Below are 23,982 nucleotides of genomic sequence, written 5' to 3' on the forward strand. Positions count from 1 at the left end.
ATACAAACTCTATTTGAAGCCTCAATTTTGTGAACACAATCAAATAAAAATGAAAATGCTTTGGGGAGGGGTGGGGGGGACTCCATGTGTCCTCCTAAACTACCTAAAAGGACCCACAAGTATCCGACAAGTGTGTTTTGTTTTGGTCTTTGTCAGATTCTTGACGAGTTGTCCCTTGAGAATTTCCATTGAAATCATCTTATTTTGACAGCGTGCTCGTGAGCCGGAAGAAGGAAAGGGCGGGCGGGCGGCTCTTTGGGGAGTGGGGTCCTTTCACCGCGGGTGTCGCGCGGAAGTGACGACTTTGCGGCGCCAGCCAATAACCAGCGCGTTTTAAATGACGTCGTTTGTCGGCGACAGCCGTCTGTTTGGCGTGACTAATACAGAAAGAGCACTTTCGAAACTTTCAGAGTTGTCAATTTAGCAAAGACCGACTGGAAAACGAAACGGAGGGCCTTGGTGGACAAGCGGAAGCATTGCCGCATTCATCTTGTGGGTGCTTTTGTTTTTCTTTAAATTATCCTTCGCCAAACGAAAACATTAAGCCGGCACTCGCACGTATAAAAACAAAAACTTACTCGGAAGGGCAATTAAAAGTAACTCGCTGAAAACATTCCATAGTGACAAATCCAAGATAGTCACACTGGTGCACATACGTCCTTTTTTGCGACTGCTCATTTCCCCGCGTTAATAGTAGACGCAAAGTGCTCTTTTTTTCATATCAGAACCCAGTGAACAGCTTCACCAAAGTGTGACGTCCTCTGCTAAATTTCTGTAGACGGCGTCTGCGCTTAACATAACTTGCAACATGCGAGGATTCATTTTTTTTCCTGTGTTTTTTTTTTAGATTCCAGTCCATGAATGCCAGGCGTCATGCATTGGCCATGCCTCGGTGTCGGTGCGACCTCTAGCGGCCAACTTGGCGAAAGCAGCGTCACGTCGGACGGCGTGATGGCGTGATGGCGGGCGACGCCAACTTCCGCGGCCCGCAGGGAGGAAAACCCCGAGTGGAAGAAATGAAGCCACGGGAGGCTCCTCGTCGACGCCTTTGGCAACGAGTACGTGCTGAGCAGCTTTCTCTGCTTTCCTTCTCGCCTTAGAAAACAACAACAATAGGGCGATTATGAGCATAATACAAAAGACTGGAGGCGGGAAATAGAGGACAAAAAAAAAGTGGACTCCCGTTTCCGGCCCCTTGTTAGGAAGCGGCTCTCTTGGTTGACTTCACAGAACCGGCTCGTTCGCGAAGGACACATCACTAGCGTTTTGGCCACCTGGTTTTGGAGTCAGGCGGGACGTGGTTCTGCCCCCCCCCCCCCCTTCCCCAGACTTGGGCTAAGACTTGAGAAGGCCCGCAGCCTTCGACCTGGGCTCAGTCGGCGGCTTCGGAGCGCCCGTGTTTGTTTTTCATGTTCCATAGCAGCTGCTTGACTCCCCAAAGATGGCGCCCGGCGAGCGGTTGCCACGCGGGTGACGTCAATGGCCTCTAATCCTCTTAGTGGCACAGGTAGGCGGCCCGGCTCTGATTTCGCATTGTTTTGGAGCGAAACCAAAGGCCTGCCGACAAAATGTGGCCTACCGCCAACAAAACTTTGCGTCCTGCCCCATTATGGGTTCTACGACTGGCCTGATTGCCCCATTTGCTCTGGTATCACTTCATCAGCATAACTAAGCCCACGTTGCCTAAGAAGTCTGTTGAAGGAACAATCCAAATTGATCCGAAACTACCAGCAAATGTTAGTTTTCTGATGAAGCGTCTTGGACGAGAAGCGAAACATCCGACACCTTGAAAGAAGCACAGATGACGGCTGAAGAAACCTTCTCATTGATGTTACAAATGAAATGTATTGTGATTATTATGATTATTTGTCCCACTGACGCACCGATGCTAATGGTTAGCCGTGCACCTGGCCACTTTGGCTTCTTGTCGCCTCGGCGATGTGCCATTGTGTTGTCTGACGTCACCTTCGGCGAAAGGTGGCGCTTTTATTCCCTCTTTCATTTTTTTTGTCCTCGTGTTCTCTGCTAACAAGCTGCTACTTGTTTGGAGTCACCTGCCGCTACGCAACCTTGGCAACGTTGGCATCTCCCCCCCCCCCCCCTCGTCATTAATTGCTGGTGTTTTTCAGGTGACTTTGTCCACGCCCCCTTCGGCCACTCGGGGCGGCGTCGCCAGGAGAAGACGAGGCGAGGCGAGCGCAAGTCTTGCCAAAGCGCTCCTTGTCATCATCACCTGCCGCCGCCGTTGACGCTCCAGGTGAGTGACGCAACACCCCAAAAAAAAAAGAACTAGTTTTTGGCGTTTGGTTCTTTTTAATGCTACATGAACGTTGTGCTGCTTGTCAATTAGTGATTGAGCGATTTAACTGAATGCACCACTGGACTCAGTTTTCAACCAAAGCGGTTTTCCCACATGTTTCTGGAACGGATTATGGTCAAAAACCCAAGTTTGACTGTAACTGCTGTGAAATATCGGCTGAAATCTGCTTTCCACAAAAAAACTAACAATAATAAAATAAAAGCTACCATCCGTATACATATAGTAATCCTCCATTTTGTACAACTAAAGCTACGACACAGCTAGCTAGCTAGCGTTTAGAAAAAGAAGGGATACCCATTTCAATGTAAGATCAGCGCATTGCCAACAAATGGTGAGTAGTTTTACTTTATTTGGATTGGATTGTATTTGCCTTTATTAGTCTCGCAGTGGAGAAATTGACATTTCGCAGCAGCAAAATTATGAAAGTAGAAAAGCAACATACAGGAGCTGCTGGAAAGGCAGCCACTCTCGCGGCGCCGTCGTGAATGTTATTGTGGCTAGTGTATATTTGACTTAGTGGTTGAGTGAACGCTGGCGCGTCTGGCTGCCGCTGCTCACTCGCAGCGGCATAATAATAATAATAATAATAATACATTTCATTTATAAGCGTCTTTCAAAACTCTCAAGGTCACTTTACAGTCACAGGACGAGTTTTTTTCTGTGGGTAAGCAGCGGCAGCCACACGTGCCAGCATTCACTCAACATGGAAGTAACTAGCCAGTAAGCTAATAGTAAGTAACTAGCCAGCTAGCTAATAGATAGCCAATAGCCAGCGAGATAGATAGCTATATATCTAGCCAGGTAGCTAGATAGCTAATAGATGGCTAGCTAGAAATCTTTTTATCTAGCTTTTGTAGTGCTAGCTAGCTAGCTAGCTAGATCTCTCTATGTAATTATTTAACTATTTATTTAATGACAGGAGTAAAATTGCCTTTTTTTGCTGTGTGAAATTTAGAAAACATTTCAATATGTGAACATAAGATCTTTTTGTCTGCTGTTTATTTTGTGGTGTAACTTTTTTTTGGGGGGGGGGGGTCAACCGCTGTCATTCGTTCTTGGGCGTGGGTTGCCATGGCAACGTGTTCACCCGACGCGGCAGGCGAAGACGCGTGGTTTCCACGTGAACTCGTCGCCGGGCGTTCCTTCGTTGCGGAAACCCACGGGAGGCCGCCGGCGAGCGAGAGCGGCGGCCATCGTCGTAGCACGCGTGGCATCGATGGGGGGGGAGTTGTTGCGGCGCCAAAAGGCAAATTGGGCAAAGTGAAAAAGAAGCAAAAGGGTTTGGTGTGTCTCCTTTCTTTTGTCTCCATCGCCACATCACAAACAATCAGGAGACGGCGGCCGTTGTGTTGTCAAAAGGAAGCGAAGCGGCACAAAGCTGGCGTTTGCTCAGATGGCCTCTCTTGCTTCCATGCAAAGTTCATCCCTCTCCATCTTTTGTGCTTGCAGGCTCCTTTTCGCCCACGCTGACAATGGCCCCTCCCACGTGGCCCGTGCCCGCAGGTACGGCGCTCGCTCCATGCAACAAAGCCTGAGTGAACTTTTCACCTTGTTTAAATGGGCTTTGTCGCATCACATCACCGCCGTCAACTTTGGTTGTCCCTGAATTGTACTCATCATCATCATCATCAGAAGAAGAAGAAGAATTCATTTGATTTCTAAGCGCCTTTCAAAACTCTCATGGCCACTTTACAGTCATGGGATTTTTTTTGTGTGCAGGTGAGCAACGGCAGCCACACACACCAGCGTTCACTCAACCCGAAAGTAACTCAAATAGATAGAAAGCTAGTTTGCTAGCTAATAGCTAGCTAGCTGACTTGTCCTGCTTGTAAATGAAATGTATTATTATTACAGTAAAGTCTCGTTATATGGATATTCTTGGGAGTCGGTCGATATCGAACCGGACTATCGATATGTCCGATCCTGCCGCATGTAAATTTTCTCCTTGCGTTCATAGAAATAACACATATCGTAATAAGCAGTACTATCGATATAACCGATATCCATAGAACGAGACTTTACTGTATTATCATTATCATACATACAAATGACTGCAAGGTTCAAACAATAAATACACATAGGCCTACTTGATTGATGTTTCATATTTTAATTAGCTAGCTAGCTAGCACTCTATTAGCTAGCTAGCTAGCTCTCTATCTATTTGAATGACTTCCGGGTTGAGTGAACGCTGACGCGTGTGGCCGCCGCCGCTCACCCGCAGACAAACTGATCCTGTGACCGCTGGACTGCCGGGCCGCCTGCGCTTGAACGGGAAATGTCAAATCCTTTTCAGAATAAAAGGAAGTAAAACGCCATTTCCATGTTTGTATTTCTTTCTGCAGGTCAGATGGGCGCGGCGCGACCGCTCGTCCTCCTGCTCCTGCTCACGATGTCACGAGGCTCGGCGGGCGCCGCCTGGTCTTCCACGCTCAGCGGGATGACCGCGTCCACCGGCGGGGCGAGCGCCGCCGGTTCTACCGTCGGCTCGGTCGCCGCTCCCAATACGGCGAGCGCCGCCCCCGCGTCGGGCTCCGCCCCCGTGTCGGGCTCCGCCCCCGCGTCGGGCTCCGCCTCCGGTCCAAACGGGGCATCCGGCGTGCCGACGAGCGGCGCGATGATGTCTTCCGCCGCCATGTCCACTGGTGGGTTTTGCTTGACTCCTTCTTTCATCTTTTAGTCGGCGGCGGAGTAAAGGAATGTTTTGCAAGGGAGACAGACTTCCTTTGAAAGTTGCAACATTCCAACATGTTTTTCCAGGGGAAAAAACACACACACACACACACACACACACACACACACATTGTTTTTGAGTAATTAAAATTGCGGAGGAGGCATTTTCACAGAAGTCATATTTGAGCAGCACCCCCCCCCCCCCCCCCCAAAAAAAAAAAAAAAAAAAAATACACTGATATAGGGAGGGATTATTGAGATATAGATTAAAAAAAAATATATATATATATATATATATGAGATAGGATCAGGAATGAGTACATTAGAGGGACAACTCATATTAGAGGCTTTGGAGAGAAAGTCAGACTGAGAAGGTTTGGACCAGATGTCCAGAGGAGAGAGAGAACGACTATATGGGGAGAAGGATGCTGAGCCTTCAACTGCCAGGCAGGAGACCAGAATTAAGACCTAAGAGGAGCTTTATGGATGTGGTCCAAGAGGACATGAAGGTAGCTGGTGTGAGAGAAGAGGATGCACAAAACCGGGATAGATGGAAGACATTGATTCACTGTGGCCACCCCTGAAGGGAAAAGCCCGAAGAAGAAGATATAGCGAGATAGATATCTATCTATTCTAGCTAGACAGATAGATAGCGATCTACCAAGATAGATAGATAATCAGTCTAAATTCCAACCCCAAAGTTTTATCGTAAGATCTGTGAGTCATTGTATTTTTCAAAAGACCAAGAATGCCTTTTTCTTCTTTTTTTGCCCCAAATGTAATTCGTTTTTGTTTTTTTCTTTCTTTTAAATTGACTTGATTTTTGACCAAAGAAGAAAATTGTTGCGATTTGAGTTGTGTTGAGATCCTGCCAAGTCGACGTCAAATGTTCTGGAAAAAAAGTGTCCTTTTTATCATAATCGTAATAATACATTTGATTTCAAAACTCTCAAGGTGACTTTTCAGTCACAGGATCGGTTTTTCTACGGGTGAGCAGCGGCAGCCACATGCGCCAGCGTTCACTCAACCCAGAAGTAACTCAAATTGATAGAAAGCTAGCTAGCTAGCTAAAATGTGTTGCCCCTGCGTGAAATGTTTCCAATGTTGCGAGACTCTATTGAAGAAGAAATGTTTTTGAGGTGAAGACGAAGCCCCGACATGGGCGGCCACCATGACCAGCGCGAGCTCGTCGGCAGAGAGCACCACCGCCGCCATGATGTCAGCAGCCGCCGCCGGTACGCGCCGCACGATGGCTTGACAAGGTGCATTTCCCGGCGTCGCTTGAATCTTGCTTTCAAACCGTCCAGGATCCACTTCCGGGCCGTCGTCTTCCTCCTCCGCCGTCGCCACGGCGACGCCCGTCGCCACCTCCGGCGCTTCCGGCGGTACGTTTTGCTTTTAAAAAGGTTTTCCTCATTTGGGGGCGGGGCTGTAAACAATGCGCCGTCTGCGCAGCCACGCCCGCGGCCGCCGGGACCAGGATGTGGACGACGCCCCCAGCCGATGGTAGGTTTGCTTCCGACGCTTATTTATTTATTATTAATTAACAAATTACATTTGTACTGACTAATTATTCAAGCTGTTAGCTGTCTAGCTGGCTGGCTGTTAGCTGGCTAGCTGTTGGCTATCTATTAGCTATCCATTAGCATTTAGCATTATTTATTTATTTCTATGTATTTCAATTTCAATTTGTTTATTTCAATGTATGTATCTATTTATGATATATGATTTGATTTATTATGATTATTATTGTGCCGATTCCCGACGCTAACGCCGCCTCCTCGCCCACAGCAGGCGGCGCCAACGCCACCGTGTCGCCGACGGACGCGGCAAGTCCCGCCCTTCGTCCACGCCGTCGGCCATTTTGAATGTCCCGCCGAGCCGAGCGGCCATCTTTTGTGTCCCGCCGACAGATTTCCTGCCCGCTGTTGCGCTGCGATTCCTCGCAATGCCTCGCCGCGTACGCCGGCGGCAACGGCACGCGCTGCGCCGGCGGCCAATGGTGTCAGGTCGGCGCCCTCGGAGACCTTTGGGATGGCGATTTGACCTTTTGACCTTGGGCGACGTTGATTTTTGTACCGCTCTCTGTGTCAGTTGTGGAAGATGGAGATGATGTCGTACGCGGCTAACTGCAGCGCCTCCTGCGGGAGCGTCTGCGCCAACGCCACCGACGCCCCTTGCGCCGTCGCCTGCTGCAACGTGACGGGTTGCCTCGCCGACACGTTAGCATCGATGGCCGCCGTGACGTCCGCGGGTGACCGCCGCCGCCTCCGTCCGTCCGTCCGTTCGCTTTGCGTTGACCTTTGTTTTGCCCTTTTACCTTTGAACCAAGCCCCCACCCCCAGCACCCCCTCCGTCACCATGGCGATGACGGCGACGCCCACGCACCCAGCGACGACGGCTAACGTGAGTACAACCGCGCTGGCCTGACGCCCCGAATGCAAACAAGAAGAAAGTGCAAATTCTTTTAATAATAATACATTGGATTTCTAAGCGCCTTTCAAAACTCTCAAGGTCACTTTACGGTCACAGGATCAGTTTTCTGTGGGTGAGCAGTGGCAGCCACCCGCGCCAGCGTTCACTCAACCCGGAATAACTCAAATAGATAGAAAGTTAGCTAGCTAGCTAGCCAATCGATGGCCAACAGATAGCCAGCTAGCTATCCAGCCAATAGCTTGCTCAATAGATAGATAGCTCGTTGAATAGATTGATAGCTAGCTAGCTAGCTAGCTCAATAGATAGCAAATGATGATGATAATAATAATAAGAATACATTTCATTTCTAAGCGCCTTTCAAAACTCTCAAGGCCACTTAACAGTCACTGTTGGATGTTTTTCTGTTGGTGAGCAGTGGCAGCCACATGCGCCAGCGTTCACTCAACCCGGAAGTAACTCAAAAAGATAGAAAGCTAGCTAGCTAAAAGAATGCTATATAGCTCATATATATATAGCCATCTAAAATACTTGAAAAGTGAGCCTCAATTGACCTTTTTTAATCAGAATCGGAATCATCTTGAACACACCAGGAATTTGTCTCCGGTGGACCGCCGCGCTGCACTCGTATCGTCATCAAGAAATGGATAAAAGGCACATTGGAAGAGGCCACAGTCGATGCTGGCTGGCTGGGCTTACGCAATACGTCTACGATGGGGGTGACCCTTTTGACCCCTTTTGCTTTCTCAGGGAAAGAAATGCAACGGCGGGACGTGCACGGGAAGCACCTGCTACAGCGCCTTTCGCAACACGCTACGGACGTGCTCGGCCGCGCAGGCGCACTGTCAGGTGAGATGTTGGGGGGGGGGGGGGGGCATCGTGGCTTCAAACCTTCAGGGTAGAAAATCTGCGCCCCCCGCCCCCCAGGATCCAAGTGGCCCCGATGTCCTGAAAATCCCTTCTGAATACTAAACGGCACCGCAGAGCAACAAATGCGAGGTGGGGGAGGGAGGGTCCTTGAATTAAAGGACAACCCACACCATTTTTGTCTTTCCTAACTGACATCAGAAAAACGTTTGATAGCATCTAAGACACCTAAAACACGCAGGCTGATATTTTGAGTCAAACCATTAAAAAGGACTTCAAGTGGCCCAAAATGGCCGCAAATGAGCTCAAAACTGGAGAGATTGAGAAAGTCCCGCCCCCAGTTGGTGACGTCACTCCTTCACAAACTGCCTCGCTCCAGAATCAAAACAATGGCTTCAGATTGGGAGAAGATGCTTTCTTGTTACTCATCCACTTATGAATAAGATTCAAATAGTTGTGAAGAGGAAAGCATAAATGTTTGCCATCGATTAAAGAAGTCCTTCCGTATCAATTTGAGCCGTCTGCAAGCGGTGAAACCGGTGAAGATCTGGACTCCGATGTAGCGCCCAGAAAATGCACAAGAGGGCGCACAAGCTGCCTTTCGTCCAGTACATGAAATGGACTGATTTCTCCGCTGGGAATTTGTGTCAACTTACACCTTCTTTATGCGTGTTAGCGCAATTGGCTGGGACACACAACGATTCCCCATGGCGTTATTGATCTTATTTTCCTTCTAATTTCGCCATCAACATGGTGTTTTCAGATGAAAAAAAAGTACCCAAAATGCATTATGTGTCGCTTTGTCGGTCAGGGGCGTTCCTTCCGTGACGTCACTTCCGGCATCGACTTCAACTCGAAAACAAGACTTCACGAATATTCAGCGCGAGTCATAAAAGGTGAAAGGTAGCGAGAATCTTTGTCAAATGCGCTGAGTAGAAGTCACTTGACGAATGATGGACGCAACTTGTCCTTGAAGTGTCGACAGTCGGCCTCAAAGAAATGTTTTGCTTGTATATTTCCAGTCAGGCAGCTTTGACTGACTGCGCTGCGTCTTGCTTCCCCAGCTGGTGAAAGAAAGGCTCCAGTCGTCCACGCGGTGGACGGCGGGCTGCGCCGCCAACTGCTCCCAGCGGACGGCGTGCCGGGGGGAGGCCCCGCCCCCCTGCCACCTGGAGTGCTGCCCGGCCGTCGCGGGCGCGTCCTGCCTGTGGCTCAACGGGACCCTCAACCACGTGGCCTCCCGGGCCGACGGACCCTCGCCGGCGTTGGCGCCGTGGCTCCTGCTGCTCGCGGGCCTCCTGATGTGAGGACGGCGTCCGCGTCGCGCTATTTATTTCAACGCGAGGCGCTTTCAAGATGGCGTCCGCTCCAGTTCTTTCTCGTTGCGCTTCCATTGGAGGACTCCGCCCGCCTCTTTGTACCGATGCTTCATTCTTTCACGTCAATCACCAACGACACCGCCGTAGAACGACAAACGCGGCTAAAAATAGCGCTATTACTGACACCAAACACTTGGACTCGACATCAGTGAATAAAATGGTAGCGACCACTTTGCCCGCTTGCCGCTGCGGAATGGAAGGTTGGATCTTCGTCTTCCTTGCTCAAGAGTACAGCGGCGAAGCATGTCCGTGCTCGCCGTCTTCTCGGTCAAATGAAAGTTAAAGGACAACCTCCGGACAACTCGTGTCCATCGTTTGTCAACTGACTTCTACGAGCGTACGTATTTGACAAAGATTCCGCCGCATATTAAAGCGAGATTTGACCTTTTAAGACTGCCGCTGAACATTCAGGAAGTCTTGTTTTTGAGTTGATCTCGATGCCTGGCGTGACGTCACGAACAAGGGGGCGGGACCTTCTTCAGCTCAGCATCCGAGCTCATTTTGAAGTCGTTTTGGGACACTTTCACTCCTTTTTATTGGGGTTTTGCATTTGACTCAAAATATCAGCCAGGGCTTTTTTAGATGTCTGATCTCAGTTCGGAAACAAAAACGATGGCGTCGGTTCGTCAGTCCGCGGGGACGTCAAACGGAAAAGACCGGCCGGCGCATGAAACGGCGTCCGGTCAGTGTCCTTTCAGTAAAGAAGCGTGGAAAGTAAAACCTGTCCGGCCTACGTTACGAGTGTCGAGAAAATAAATGAAGGCGCAGCCGTCTGCCGGTCAACTATGGGATAGCAGTTCGAGACAAATGGACCGACAGCGTTTCCACTTGTTGTTCTTTTGGAGACGCCGTTTGTGTTGTTGATCAAGTCGGCGGAGTCGCCTTCGTATCGCTTTGCTGTCAGCGTCAAAGTCAGCTTTATTGTCAAACGTGCCAATATGCATGACATACAGCACAAATGAAATTAATGTCCTCTCGGACGCAGCGTGCAAGACATGCAAGGCACTTCTAATGTGGCTAAAAGACATACAATTGACAACAGACAATACTTGTCATTTCTGTATGTGACCCGATGGACAGGTTCCATCGGGTCTTCCCGGTCCAATTTGGGGTCGACTCTTGTCCAAAATATGGCCGTGTGAAAATAAATGTCGTCCGCCGGAGGCCTGTTGGACGTTCGTATTCGGCGGCGTTCCACAAGTTGCCATTTGGCTTCCTTTGCTCCTGGAACATAACACCCCCCCCCCCCCCACCAACGACCCCACTGGGAGCTTCCATGTTCCTCTCCGTTTCAGTAGGTTGCGTTTCTTTTGCAGTGGATCGCAGGGCGGACGAACGGCGCCATTTTAGTGCGCGAGTCGAAGCATGTTGGGACGTTTTGACCGCCCGGCCCGGCTGTGACGTCACTAGGCGCGGGCGTCACCGTCGGCGCGCGGCGGTCGTGCTTCGCGAGCACCGGACGAAGACTCGCGTGGGTCGCCTGCTCGTTCGCGACGCGCGGACTGGCCGCAAGTTGCCTCGGACGCGTCATGGATCAGTCGGTCGCCATCCAGGACTCCCTCCGAGGCGGCCAAAAGTGCCTCTTAGTATCCTTTTGCGCTCCCGATCTCCAACGGGTCCTTGTAATCCGGTTCCGGTCCGTTAAGAGGCGCCGACGTTGGCAAAACGCAAAACGCCACTTTTGCCACGACGAGCGTGCGCGTGGCGGTTTCGCGGGTGGGACGAGCCCAAATCGGGAGGCGAATTTGGTCGTGAGCGCGTTTTCAACACCAGATGGCGGCGGAGCTCCAAGACGCCACGTTTTCGAGGCCGGTGGGCGGGCTCTGAATATGACGTCACACCACCCGCTCGACTCGTGTTGTTCTTCAAGTGACGATCAGATGTGACAAAAAGGGACTGCTCAAAATTCGAGTCAATAATAATCATACTAATTAATAATCCGTTTCATTTGGAAGCGCCTTGCAAAACTCGCAAAGTCACTTTACAATCCTGTGATAAGTTTTTATTTCTGTGGGTGAGCAGCAGCAGCCACACGCGCCAGCGTTCATTCAAGCCGGAAAAAAAAACAAATAATATGACAACACAAAGACATATGGCATAACTAAATGCTAACATGCAAAACAATATGGCGATGACGCTAACATGCAAAAACAATATGGCAATGATGCTAACATTCTAAGCGCTAATCGTTTTTTCCCCCCCCCTCAATGAAATGAAGTGAAAAGCGATCAATTTTTCCATCCAAAAATTCCAATTGACTTAATCACCCCCACTCGTAAGAATACCAACATCATTGGTTGACGCCCGAACGATCGAGTTTCCAAGCGATGATCTTTTTTTCCCCCCGGGAGCTTCGCCGTCCGCCATGTTTTGCGAGTCTCGATGTTGCCACGCACCGGATTGATCCGACGTCGAAGCCGCCGCCGGTTTGAATCCGTTGCAGGACGGCGGATCAAAGGTGGCTCCTCGGGTCCACGTCTACGTTTTGAGCCTTGGCGTTTTCCTGAACGGCGGCGGCGTGGAACAGGCGGTGCAATGCGACGTTACGGCCGCCGACGTGGCGGAGAGCAGACTGCTGGGATTGGTGGAGGCCGCAGAAGGACACGCGTAAGTCCACAAACGCCAAACCAAAGATGGCTCCATCATCATCATCATCATCATACATTTGATTTCTAAGCGCCTTTCAAAACTCTCAAGATCACTTTACAGTCACAGGATCAGTTTTTTCTGTGGGTGAGCAGCGGCAGCCACACGCGCCAGCCTTCACTTAACCCAGCCAGCTAGATAGTGGATAGATAACTAGCTAGCTAGCCCGATAGCTAATAGATAGCAAATAGTGAGCAAAATATAATAATAATACATATAAATATATATATTTATTAAATATATATGTTATTATTATTATTATTTAATTTCTAAGCGCCTTTCAAAACTGTCAAGGTGACTTTATAGTCACAGGATCAGTTTTTCTGTGGGTGAGCAGCGGCAGCTAACACAAATAGAAAGCTAGCTAGCGAGCTAACCAATTGACAGCCAACAGATACCTAGCTAAATAGCCAGCCAGCTAGCTAATAGATAGCTACCTAGGTAGCTAGTTAGCCAGCCAGATAGCAAATAGCTAGCATATAATAATAATAATAATAAATGTCATTGATAAAATGTTGATTAGCGACTCAGAGGCAAAATGAGAGGCTTTTCTTTCTTTGTGTGACAGAATCTTTATTTACACGCATCGGCGGATGGCCATCGCCGCCGACGACGTGACCCTGGAGGACGTGGTCCCCATCGACCTGAACTTTGACCTCGTCCAGGGTGAGCATTGACTCCCGGAGGCCCCGCCTCTTGGACACACCCGATTCGGCCACCGGTGATGGTTTTCGGCCCACCGCCGAGCTCGCTGACGATCGGATGCTTTGATTCGGGCGTGTCGAGGGGCGGGGGTCCGAAACGGGCGGGACGGGGCTCTCCAGGGACCCGAGGACCCTCCCCGCGGTCTCCAGCTGAACATCCTTTTGTGTTTTTTACAGTTTCCTCCCCCGAGGAGCTCGCCCTTGTCGGTGAGTTTTTTTTCTTCTTGCTGTGTCTATAATTGTATTGTAAATGTAGTTTGTCATTTTGTACCCCCACCACCACTCCGCCTCTCAAAGGCGCCGATACGAGAGTGCGAGTGAGTTACAAGCAAGAAAGTGTGGAGCTGAAACTTCCATTTGGGTCTCAGTCCAGACGCTTCCTTGGGGAGGTGATTCGGGCTTGGAGCGGTAGGTGCTCTTCTTCTCCTTCTTCTCCTTTTTGCTTTTTGCTCCACTCAAGTTGGAAAGACTTGGCGGCCATCTTGAAACAAACGTGGCCAAAACATTTGATTTCAGGGATGAGAATTTGCCGCCGATTTCCGACTTTTTCAGACCAAAATGAGCGGATCACGCGGAACTATGGCTTCTGGCTTTTTCGCTGTTCATTTCCTGTTTGGGCTTATGCTGGCGTAAAGCACCATTTTGATTGGATGATACTGACTTAGGTTCCGTTGATGTCAAAACAGGTAAACGCCCCCTTTTGAATAAGTGGACGAGTAAAACAAAAAACAATCAAGTTGATTGGCCTTTGTGGAGAGAACAGCTTGTAATTTGATAGATTGTCATTTGCAATGAAACATCCCATCCCATGGAGGAAACAGGCCAACGATGACAAGCCCCATGCTAACGTTAGCATCAATATACTACTGTGAGAGGCAGCAGAAAACAAGCGTGCAAGCTAATGAGCTGTGTGCAGGCTAGCTAGCAGTCACCTTGCGTATGTACCCGGCAAGTTAACTTTCATTCCGATCGTTCAGCTGGAGGTTTACCAATCAGGAGGAACAGAAAAACATTCGTATTCAAGATGAGTATTACATTCTGATAGCTAGCTATGTCGCTGGCTATTTATCCTTTTGCTATCTATTTGCGATCTCTCTAGCCAGCTAGCTATGTAGCTAGCTATTTATTAGTTATGTGGCTGTCTAGCTAGTTAGGTAATTTTTTATCTGGCTATCTATTAGCTAGCTAGCTATCGTTCTATATATTTGAGTTACTTCCTGATTAAGTGAACGCTGCCGCATGTGGCTGCCGCTGCTCACCCGCGGAGAAAAATGATTTTGTGATGTGTGTGTGTGTGCATTCCTCCCTCTTTTCTTTCAGACTTTTTTGGTCATTTGTCATTGTCATGCCTGTCATTTGGCCATCGCAAAAAAGGGGGAGAAAAAAAATCACGTTTTTGTTGAGCTGCATGTGAAGGCGCTGAGAAATTTGCTGCATTCGGAATGGAGGAAAAGAAAAGTTTCCGCTTTTGGCTTGCGTGGGCGTGGCGTGACGTGACGGCGTCACGTGGGCGTGGCGTGACGTGACGCAGCGGGAGGCCGACGTGAGGTCGGCCGGAGCTCCCTTTGGGGTCTCTCCCGGACGTACGCCCTGGTCTTTTTCCTTTTTGCTGGCTTTCAAGATTTTTTCAAGACAAGCGTGAGATGGGCAGATCCCTTTTGCCGCCGCCTCCCTCTCTTTCGGGGACGCAAACGCTGGACTTTTGGCTAGCGGGCTTTTCTTTGGGGGGGCTGTGGAATTAGGGTGGCAAAGATGGAAAGATTGCGCAAGGTGGTCCCCGCGGACGCCAAAAGTAAGCTGGTGGCAAATGGCCCGGCCGGGTGGTTGAACCGGCCTCCTCCCGACTTTTCGTCTTTTCCTCCCACTCTCTTCAGACGTTTGCAAGATTCCAAGCCGGGAGGCCAAATTGGAGTGGATCGACAACTACCGAACAGGCACCAAAGGCCCGCAACTTGTCAAACAAGCCTTGGCACCCCTCGGCGCAACGCTGACTAAACTCAAGCAGCACAGGAAAACAGGTTTGTCGCCTCGCCTCGCCTCGCCACGCCACATCCACATCCACATCCACCTCCACCCAGGGACACACAAAAAGTCTGCTTGCGCTTCCTCCATTCTCAACAATTGGCCGGACACATCATAAGAAGAAGAATATAAACTGTCTAGCTAGCTAGCTAGCTAGCTAACTGTCTAGATGGCTCTCTATTAGCTAGCTGTTAGCTAGCTGGCTAACTTTCTATCTATTTGAGTTACTTCCGGGTTGAGTGAACGCTGGCGCGTGTAGCTGCCGCTGCTCACCCGCAGAAAAACGGATCCTGCGACTGTAAAGTGAATTTGACAGTTTTGAAAGGCACTATCAAATCACATGGATTGTTATTTATTATTATAACAAGACGGGCGACGGTCGGAGAGCGCCTCACTTCCGGCGGGCATCTTCAAAATAAGAGGGGCCTCGGGTCCCCATCAAACAAATACTGTCATGTGGGTCATGTGAGGCAGAAGCCGCCCGTTTCTCAGGGCGTGTCTTGAGGCCCCGGGGCCCAAAAACATGATAGTGATGGGAATTGCGGCTTAATAAAAAGATACGGCTCTTTTGGCTCAGCTCACTCAAAAGAGCCAGCTCTTTTGGCTCCAAAATGGCTCTTCAGTTTGTTTGTTTTGTTGCTTAAATTAATTAACTACCAAAAATCATGTAAAATGATGTGTAAAACGTATAACCATGTAAAAAAAAATACACTATATCCAATATTTTTATTGATATGGCTTGTTCTAGATGTGCACAGAGCTAGCGGATGCTAACTTTGACTTTCCCTGTGGTGACTCTGGTCTGATCTCATTTGCTTTTCATCTTAATAATGCTATCATACCAACTAGTAAAAACTATAAATATTGAATAATAATAACAGCATAACGTGATAACATTTGTCCACCTGTCTAGCCGAACCCTCCCCCTTGCGCGTGTCTGTAATTCTCCTCGCAACCCTCTACCTCGGATATCGACCAATCATGTGTGGCTTTAATTGAAGACCAGGGGCGGGGAATAGAGGACAAAAAAGTCGGCTCCCATTTCCGGCTCCTTGATAGGAAGCGGCTCTCTTGGTTCGTTCGCGAACGACACATGACGACAAACCAAAGCGAAGCCAAAAGCAAATGGCGCCTTGGCTCGTTCGCTCGCTCGCTCCCTCGGGCCGTGCACGCGCGCGATGAGGCCACCTTGGCTCCTCCCACGGCGACGTTAGCACGGTTCGCCGCCGCCAGCGCTCGACTTGTCGTCCCCAGAATGCGAGCGGAGACATGTCCACGGTCACGAGAGACTCCGGTAGGAGCAACGTTTCCCTCCCGCGACGCTCGTCGCGTTGCTGCTTGCTAGCCGGCGGGGCTAATAAGCTAGCCTCGCTCCAAGCGGGCGGCCGGGAAGGGAGGGGGGAAGGAATGGCGGGAGGAATGGCGGGAGGAACGGCGGGAGGAAGGGAGCCGGCACGGGAGAAAGCTTACAAGCCGACTTGGCCCCGCTTTCCTTTCATTTGAACCCTGATGGGCAACATTGGAACGAGTTGGACTCCGAACCGGCGGTTGGGCGCCGCGTCGTTGCGGTTACGGTGTCGTAAGGACGTCGTTTCCTTTGCGACAGGCGTCTTCGTCGCCGTGGCGTCCGTTTCGGCTTCTTCTCTTTTCTTCCGAGTCCTTTTGGCGGTTGGGGGGAGGGGGTGCGAAGTGGCAAACTCGCCTCCGACTTTTGTCGTCCTCCCCTGTCCCGATTTTGCGCCAGGTGGAACTTTTTGCACCTGTGTTTGAAATAGTGATGTGTCGTTCGCCAACGAAACGGTTCTCAGAGCCGAAGTGAACCAAGAGAGCCGGTTCCTAACAAGGAGCCGGAAATGGGAGCTGACATTTTTGTCCCCTATTCCCTGCTCCCGGTCTTCGGTTAAAGTTGCATGTGATTGGTCGATATCCGTGGTAGAGGAGGGAGGGGGGAATTACAGACACACGCAGCAGTGAGGAGAAGGGGGAGTGTTTGGCTAGACAGGTGGACACATGTTAGCACATTATCAGAATCAGAATACCTTTATTCGTCCCGCAATGGGGAATTATGCTGTTATTATTATTCAAGTATTGTATTTTTTTACGAGTTGGTATGCTAGCATTATTAAGATGAAAAGCAAATGAGTGACAGCTGATCATCAGACCAAAGTCACCACAGGGAACGTCAAAGTTAGCATCCGCTAACTCTGTGCACATATAAATCAAGCCATATGAAGAAAACTATTTGATATTGTGTATTTTTCACATGAGTAACTCGTTTTTCACATAATTTTACATGATTTTTGGTGGTTAATTAATTCCAGCAACAACAAAAAAAAAAAAACAAGGAAACTGAGGAGCCATTGGGGAAAAGAGCAAAAGAACCGGCTCGCTGAAAAGATCCGCAATTCCCATCAATAGTTTGAGAGGCTCCAAAGAGAACGAGGCGTTCAAGTGCCCGCGAACCAGGCAGGCGTCTCGGTCAAAGTGCCGCCCCGCCTCGGCCCGTCCAAAGTCCGCCGCCGCCGCACGCGCGGGAATCCAATCGGCAGTTTGAAAACGGCAGTCAACCCCCCGTCCCTTTCCATGAAAATGAGCGCTTGCATTTTGAACCCGCAGAGCATTCGACAGACGAGAAAAAGCGAAGCTTGGAGCGGCCAAAGGAGTCCAACGGCGCGACGACGCCCGGCGACGACGCAGACAGGTAAAGCTTTTGCACCCGCGGCCCGCCCCCGACACCCTTAGGGGAAATATTTCCAGGAAGCGGTCCTCAAAGGGTCAAGACGTCGGCTGCGAGCGGTCTCGTCACGGCTCCCTCGTCTCTTCCCCCGCCCGGCAGTCGCGACGTCTCCGGCGGGCGAGACGAGCCGGACGAGCGGGCGCGCCCTTCCGGCCCGGCGGCGTCCGACGGATCGGCCGTGCCGCCGTCGGGCCTGCGGGACAACCTGATCAGGTGCGAGCTGCTGAAGAACGAGGACCTCTACATTTACCGACAGCATTTCAGGTTTGCGCCACTGACGAATGAGCGACTTTTCCGTCCGCCCGTCAACGCCGCACGGTTTTGCTTCCAGCTTTTTCCTTGGCACGTACAATGTCAATGGGCAGACGCCCAAAGAGAGCCTGCGGCCGTGGCTGAGCTGCACGCCCGACCCGCCGGACGTGTACTGCGTGGGGTAGGTACCCCCCGACCCCTCCCCCTGGAGGCTAAGCGACCGCGTGCTAACATTTTTTCACATCCATTCAGCAAGTAGCCTCGAACGCGGAGCTCGGGAACCTTTGTGACGAAAGAGAGCCATAAAAGGCATCAAATATTTCGAAATGTTATTCAGTGAGAGACGCACACGCACGTGATTTCAACAAAATGTCCCAATGTAATATTTCGCATAAATGTGTGAGAGTACTCGGCATTCATATGAAGAGTTTTCCGTACCTGAAGATTGGTAACAAAAAAATCCATCCAAACGATGGGAATGAAAGTCAACTTGCCGGGTCCATACGCCAAGCTACTGCTAGCTAGCCTGAACACGGCTCATTAGCTTCCACGCTTGCTTGTCTCTCGCATTGATGCTAACGTTAGCATGGGGCTCGTCAAAAGAGCCGTAGGTTGCCGACACCCGGTCTAAGGTGTTTTTTTTTTGTGTGTGTGTGGGGGGTGGTCGTAGTTTCCAGGAGCTGGACCTCAGCAAAGAGGCTTTCTTCTTCAACGACACCCCAAAAGAGCCGGAGTGGACCAAAGCCGTGTCGGACGCCGTGCACCCCGATGCCAAGTACGCCTTGGTAAGTAAGAAAGGCGGTCATCAAAGAAGGTCCGTCACGCGCGTTTTGACTTTGGCGTGCGGTCCCCTCCGCCAACGGCGCAGGTGAAGCTGGTGCGTCTGGTGGGCATCATGCTGCTCTTCTACGTCAAGAAGGAGCACGCCCGCTTCATTTCTGACGTGGAGGCGGAGTCGGTGGGCACCGGCATCATGGGCAGGATGGTAAGGACAAATACCGCCGCCAGCCAACGCGTGCGTACCTGGCCGGCCGGCTCTTCTGACCCGCCCTCGCCCTCGCCAGGGCAACAAGGGCGCGGTGGGCATCCGCTTCCGCTTCCACAACTCGGACGTGTGCGTGGTCAACTGCCACCTGGCGGCGCACGCCGACGAGTACGAGCGGCGCAATCAGGACTACAAGGACATTTGCGGACGCCTGCGCTTTCGCCAGATGGACCCCACGCGGCCGCCGCTCACCATCATGAAGCACGAGTAGGACGCCGTCGGCGCTCGCTTGCTACTGAGCTAGCTATCTATTTGCTGTCTATTAGCTATCTGGCTGGCTAGATGCTATTTAGCTAGCTATCTCTTAGCCGGCTACTGAGCTAGCTATCTATTTGCTGTTTATTAGCTATCTGGCTGGCCAGAGGCTATTTAGCTAGCTATCTCTTAGCCGGCTACTGAGCTAGCTATCTATTTGCTGTCTGTTAGCTATCTGGCTGGCTAGATGCTATTTAGCTAGCTATCTCTTAGCCGGCTACTGAGCTAGCTATCTATTTGCTGTTTATTAGCTATCTGGCTGGCCAGAGGCTATTTAGCTAGCTATCTCTCATCCTCGTCTGCCCGCTCAGCGCCGTCTTTTGGATCGGCGACCTCAACTACCGCATCAGTGACCTGCCGGTGTCCGACGTCAAGGACCTGATCAACAAGAAGGACTTTGAGATGCTCCACGCGTACGATCAGGTAATGGCCGCCGGCCACCATTGCCGCTCCGTGTCTGACGCCGGCGTCGTGGCGGCAGCTCAAAAGGCAAATCGAGGAGGAGGCGGTCTTTGTGGGCTTCGCGGAGGGGGAGATCGACTTCCAGCCCACCTACAAATACGACACCGGCTCGGACGCGTGGGACACCAGGTGGGCTGGACGTTGGCGGCGGCGGCGCCCGTCGTTCTTTCGCCCTTTGTCCTTTGAAACGTCTTTGTTGTCCTGCGCGTCTTAGCGAAAAATGCCGCGCGCCGGCCTGGTGCGACCGCATCTTGTGGCGGGGGAAGGACATCAGTCAGCGCCATTACCGCAGTCACATGACGCTCAAGACCAGCGACCACAAGCCTGTCAGTTCCCTGATGGACGTCGGGGTCAGTCGCCGTCGTTTGACACCCATTGGCAAATCACCCTGATTGATTGATTGATTGATTGATTTGGAATCTATTTGCTATCTTGCTATCTAGCTCGCTGGCTGGCTATCTAGCTGGCTAGCTATTTATCTATCCATTTGCTTTCTATTTGGTGTCTATTAGCTATTTGGCTGCCTATATAGCAGGCTACCTAGCTGGCTACTGAGCTAGCTATCTATTTGCTATCCATTTGCTGTCTATTAGCTATCTGGCTGGTTAGATGCTCTTTAGCTATCTATCTATTAGCTATATAGCTATCTATCTATTAGCTATCTAGCTATCTAACTATCTATTTGCCATCTATTAGCTATTTAGCTTGCGATCTATTAGCTATCTATTAACTAGCAAGCTTTCCATCTGTCTGGGTGACTTCTGGGTTGAGTGAATGCTGGCGCGTGTGGCTGCTGCTGCTCACCCACAGAAAAAAACTTATCCTGTGACTGTAAAGTCACCTCGAGAGTTTTGAAAGGCGCTTACAAAGGAAATGTATTATTATTAGTAGTAGTATTAGTATTCTTATGATTATGATGATGATGATGAATTGATTGCAGAAAATGTAAGGCTCTTCCAAGTGGCGTATTTTTCCGACCGGCAAAATTGTCGTGCGTTAACGGGAAAGTTGTGACTCGTGTGCAGATCAAGAGAGTGAACGGCGACTGCTACAAGAAGACCTTTGAAGAGATTGTTCGCAATCTCGACAAGATGGAGAACGAGTGCATTCCCTCCGTCACCTTGTCCCAACGAGAGGTAAGACCTTTCTGTCACTGTAAAGTGACCAGCGGGCCGGTAGTCGAGTGGTTAGCACACCGACCGGTTCGCGTCCCGGCTGTGTGGAGTTTGCATGTTCTCCCCGGGCCCGCGTGGGTTTTCTCCGGCTCCTCCGATTTCCTCCCGCACTCCGAAAACATGCATGGCAGGCAGATTGACCACTCCAAATTGTCCCGAGGTGTGAGTGTGAGGGTGACTTTGTGTGCCCTGCGATTGGCTGGCAACCAATTCAGGGTGTCCCCCGCCTCGTGCCCGAAGACGGCTGGGATAGGCTCCAGCACCCCCCGCCACCCTAATGAGGAAGAAGCGCTACGGAAAATGGATGGATGGAAAGTGACCTTGAGAGTTTTGAAAGGTGCTTAGAAATGACATGTCTTCTTCTTCTTCTGTGGCCAGTTCCACTTCAAGGAGGTGAAGTACATGGCGCACCAGGCCAAGACGTTGAGCGTCACCAACGACGGGCAGGTGCCGTGCCAGTTTGAGTTCATCCGCAAGCCCAACGAGGCGGCCTACTGCAAGCCTTGGCTGACCGCCAACCCCCCCAAGGGCTTCATCGCTCAAGGTGGGCCGACGGGACGCCGCCGCGGTCGCCCCAAACGGCGCCTGACCGACCTCCGTCGTCACTTGCAGGCGCCTCGGTGGACGTCGACCTGGAGGTGTTTGTCAACCGCGCCACGGCGCCCGCCTTGAATTCGGGCGCGGAGGACATGGAGGACATCCTGGTTCTCCACCTGGAGCGCGGCAAGGACTACTTCATCTCGGTGACGGGAAGCTACCTGCCCAGCTGCTACGGGACCCCCGTCCGCGTCCTGTGCCGGCTGAGGGAGCCCATCCGGGACGCGCCTCGGGAGAGTCTACGACGAATGGTCGCCGCCTCGCTTTATTATCTACCTATTAGCTGGCTATATCTGGCTAGCTATCTAGCTGACTACCTATTGGCTAGCTTTCTATAAAAAAGCTGCTCAATGGAGTGTCATCTTATACAAAAAGTCATTCTTCACTTTTTATCTATCTAGCTATCCGGCTGACTGTATATTGGCTGGATAGCTGTCTAGCTAGCTATCTAGCTTTCTATCTATTTGAGTTACTTTCGTGTTGAGTGAACGCTAGCGCGTGTGGCTGCCGCTGCTCACCCGCAGAAAAACTCATCCTGCGACTGTAAAGTGACCTTGATAGTTTTGAAAGGCGCTTAGAAATGAAATGGATTCTGATTGTAATGCAAAGCTCACGCCGGTTTGGCCTGACGTTGCGTCCAACCAGCAGACGGCGACGTCTGCCGCCGCCGACGAGGAGGAGGAGGAGGAAGAGGAGGAAAAGCCTCTGGACATTCCCAAAGAACTCTGGATGATGGTGGACCACTTGTTTCGCAACGCCATCAAGCAGGTTTGACATTTTGATGGAAAGAAGCTGTCGGGCCGGCAAGTCAGTCTTTCTCTTTCTCTGCCGGGCGCAGGAAGACATCTTTCAACAACCGGGACTCCGCAGCGAATTTGCCGAAATCCGGGACTGCCTGGACAGCGGCGCGGCGGATTCGCTCTGTATCCTTTCAAGCGCTGGACTTTCCCCCTAATGAAGAAATGACGCGCGGCGTTTGAAAAGAGGGCATTTACAATTGTCCGTTTTTATTATATAATAATACATTTAATTTTATTAGCTGGCTAGTGGCTATCTATTAGCAGTCCGGCTGGCTGGACAGATAGCTGGCTATCTATTAGCTAACTATTGGCTAGCTAGCTATCTTTCCATCTATTTGAGTTACTTCCGGGTTGAGTGAACGCTGGCGCGTGTGGCTGCCGCTGCTCACCCGCACAAAAAGATGAGCCGAATGGAAGCTCGGCGGCCTTGCGGGTGCATTTTTTTTTTTTCTCTCGGCTGGGGGCTTCCTTGACCGCGAGGGCGCGTAGCCGGCAGCAACCACTCTGTGGCCGAGGCCTTGCTTCTGTTCCTGGACGCCCTCCCGGAGCCGGTGGTGCCCTTCGCCTTCTACCGGCAATGCCTCCAATGTAGCGCCGACGCCGTCCAGTGCGAAAGGGTAACGCCGCCTCGAAGCCTTACTCCTCCGCCGCCTGCTCGCTGAGGAGTCTGACGGGACGCTTTGCCTTGTCGCTGTTTTTCCAGGTGGTTTCCTTGCTCCCTCAGTGCCACCGCAACGTTTTTAACTATTTGGCCGCCTTCCTGCGGGAGCTGTTGAAGAACTCGGCCAGCAATCGATTGGACGTGACCATCGTAGGTGAGGCTCCCGTCAAAGACTTTTCTGGTGACAGAGGAAACCTCCTCCTTCGGCCATGCCCGGTGGCTTTTTTTTTTCTTCATTTGGTTTGCATCCAAATACACGTAGCGACATTTTAAAAAGATGACACATTTTTGACAAGCGCACCAAAATCTTTTTTTTTAATGAAAAGTTTGGCTTCTTTGATCTTGGCAAGCTAGCCCAAATGTCCACATTTTCATCAAGTCATTTCCAAAATGTAAAACAAGTGTTTTGCATCTTGAGCTTCTTCTTGCACGTGGCCCAAAACCGCAGTCACGTCTCACTTTGACCGTTTCCCCTCAGCGTGAGGCGCGTTCTCGTGGCAGTTCTTTTTTTGTTGGGTGACCCCCCCCTCCCCCGGTCTCCATCCGCAGCCACCGTCTTTGCCTCGTTGCTCCTGCGCTCGCCCGGCAAGCAGGACCTGGCGGAGAAGAGGAAGGCCAGGGAGTTCTTTGGGCACTTCTTGAGTCAAAGGTCGTCCTCCTAGAAGAGACGGACGCAAGTCTTGTCCCCGATTTGAAATGATTGCGCCTGTTTTGGAGGAATCTTCGTCACAACGACGGAGTATGAACGCCATCGACGGATGTTCAAGTGATTTATTTTGGTCCAACCTGTTTTGAATGTTTATTTAAAAGATATATTTTAATGGCGATGTACAGAATAATTGTTTGATATATATATATATATAAAACGTTATCGGCAAAGTCGTGTTTGGATTTTTTGAACACATTAAGCTCCGGAAATTGTGCGTCACTTCCGACCCCGAAAACCACCGTTTCTCT

At 50.7% G+C, this 23,982-nt stretch overlaps 2 protein-coding genes across 11 annotated transcripts; both read left to right on the plus strand.

Annotated features, from left to right (window-relative positions):
- The first annotated feature begins 332 nt into the window (after positions 1–332).
- LOC148897288 (uncharacterized) lies at positions 333–9,868 on the plus strand. 4 transcript variants are annotated; one of them, XM_088999399.1, is made up of 14 exons: positions 333–492; positions 848–1,058; positions 2,130–2,257; positions 3,770–3,823; positions 4,663–4,962; positions 6,130–6,225; positions 6,298–6,375; positions 6,446–6,496; positions 6,782–6,819; positions 6,904–6,999; positions 7,085–7,244; positions 7,323–7,396; positions 8,174–8,272; positions 9,355–9,868. In XM_088999399.1, the coding sequence occupies exons 4-14, from the start codon at positions 3,793–3,795 to the stop codon at positions 9,595–9,597; spliced, it is 1,266 nt and encodes a 421-aa protein (XP_088855525.1). In that variant the 5' UTR covers positions 333–492; positions 848–1,058; positions 2,130–2,257; positions 3,770–3,792; the 3' UTR covers positions 9,598–9,868. The 4 variants fall into 4 exon arrangements, with proteins under 4 accessions (XP_088855525.1, XP_088855522.1, XP_088855523.1 ...); XM_088999396.1 differs by having other exon boundaries at positions 7,085–7,396; XM_088999397.1 differs by having other exon boundaries at positions 6,785–6,819; positions 7,085–7,396.
- inpp5b (inositol polyphosphate-5-phosphatase B) lies at positions 9,637–23,904 on the plus strand. Of its 7 annotated transcripts, XM_088999385.1 has the most exons (24): positions 9,637–10,006; positions 10,986–11,255; positions 12,197–12,276; positions 12,884–12,981; positions 13,197–13,226; positions 13,317–13,427; positions 14,894–15,037; positions 17,658–17,742; positions 17,878–18,042; positions 18,110–18,211; positions 18,701–18,815; positions 18,899–19,015; positions 19,095–19,282; positions 19,642–19,753; positions 19,812–19,921; positions 20,007–20,142; positions 20,818–20,928; positions 21,346–21,511; positions 21,580–21,815; positions 22,210–22,332; positions 22,403–22,487; positions 22,854–22,981; positions 23,068–23,179; positions 23,575–23,904. In XM_088999385.1, the coding sequence occupies exons 2-24, from the start codon at positions 11,199–11,201 to the stop codon at positions 23,685–23,687; spliced, it is 2,724 nt and encodes a 907-aa protein (XP_088855511.1). In that variant the 5' UTR covers positions 9,637–10,006; positions 10,986–11,198; the 3' UTR covers positions 23,688–23,904. The 7 variants fall into 7 exon arrangements, with proteins under 7 accessions (XP_088855511.1, XP_088855512.1, XP_088855517.1 ...); XM_088999386.1 differs by lacking the exon at positions 10,986–11,255 and having other exon boundaries at positions 12,113–12,276; XM_088999391.1 differs by lacking the exon at positions 9,637–10,006 and having other exon boundaries at positions 10,541–11,255; positions 22,213–22,332.
- The last annotated feature ends 78 nt before the right edge of the window (positions 23,905–23,982 follow it).

The sequence above is a fragment of the Hippocampus bargibanti genome, linkage group LG06 (genome assembly GCF_051943395.1).
Source record: "Hippocampus bargibanti isolate YZ-2025 linkage group LG06, ASM5194339v1, whole genome shotgun sequence".
Lineage (NCBI taxonomy): Eukaryota > Metazoa > Chordata > Actinopteri > Syngnathiformes > Syngnathidae > Hippocampus > Hippocampus bargibanti.

Bases quoted from the DNA above. Each gene is read 5' to 3' on its own strand.
- inpp5b (XM_088999383.1), top strand. From the start codon at position 10,742: ATGGACAGGTTCCATCGGGTCTTCCCGGTCCAATTTGGGGTCGACTCT. The intron at 19,016-19,094 runs GTAAGGACAAAT...CGCCCTCGCCAG, and splicing joins CCGGCATCATGGGCAGGATG to GGCAACAAGGGCGCGGTGGG. The intron at 21,512-21,579 runs GTGGGCCGACGG...CGTCACTTGCAG, and splicing joins CAAGGGCTTCATCGCTCAAG to GCGCCTCGGTGGACGTCGAC.
- LOC148897288 (XM_088999396.1), top strand. From the start codon at position 3,793: ATGGCCCCTCCCACGTGGCCCGTGCCCGCAG. The intron at 6,376-6,445 runs GTACGTTTTGCT...CCGTCTGCGCAG, and splicing joins CACCTCCGGCGCTTCCGGCG to CCACGCCCGCGGCCGCCGGG. The intron at 8,273-9,354 runs GTGAGATGTTGG...TTGCTTCCCCAG, and splicing joins CCGCGCAGGCGCACTGTCAG to CTGGTGAAAGAAAGGCTCCA.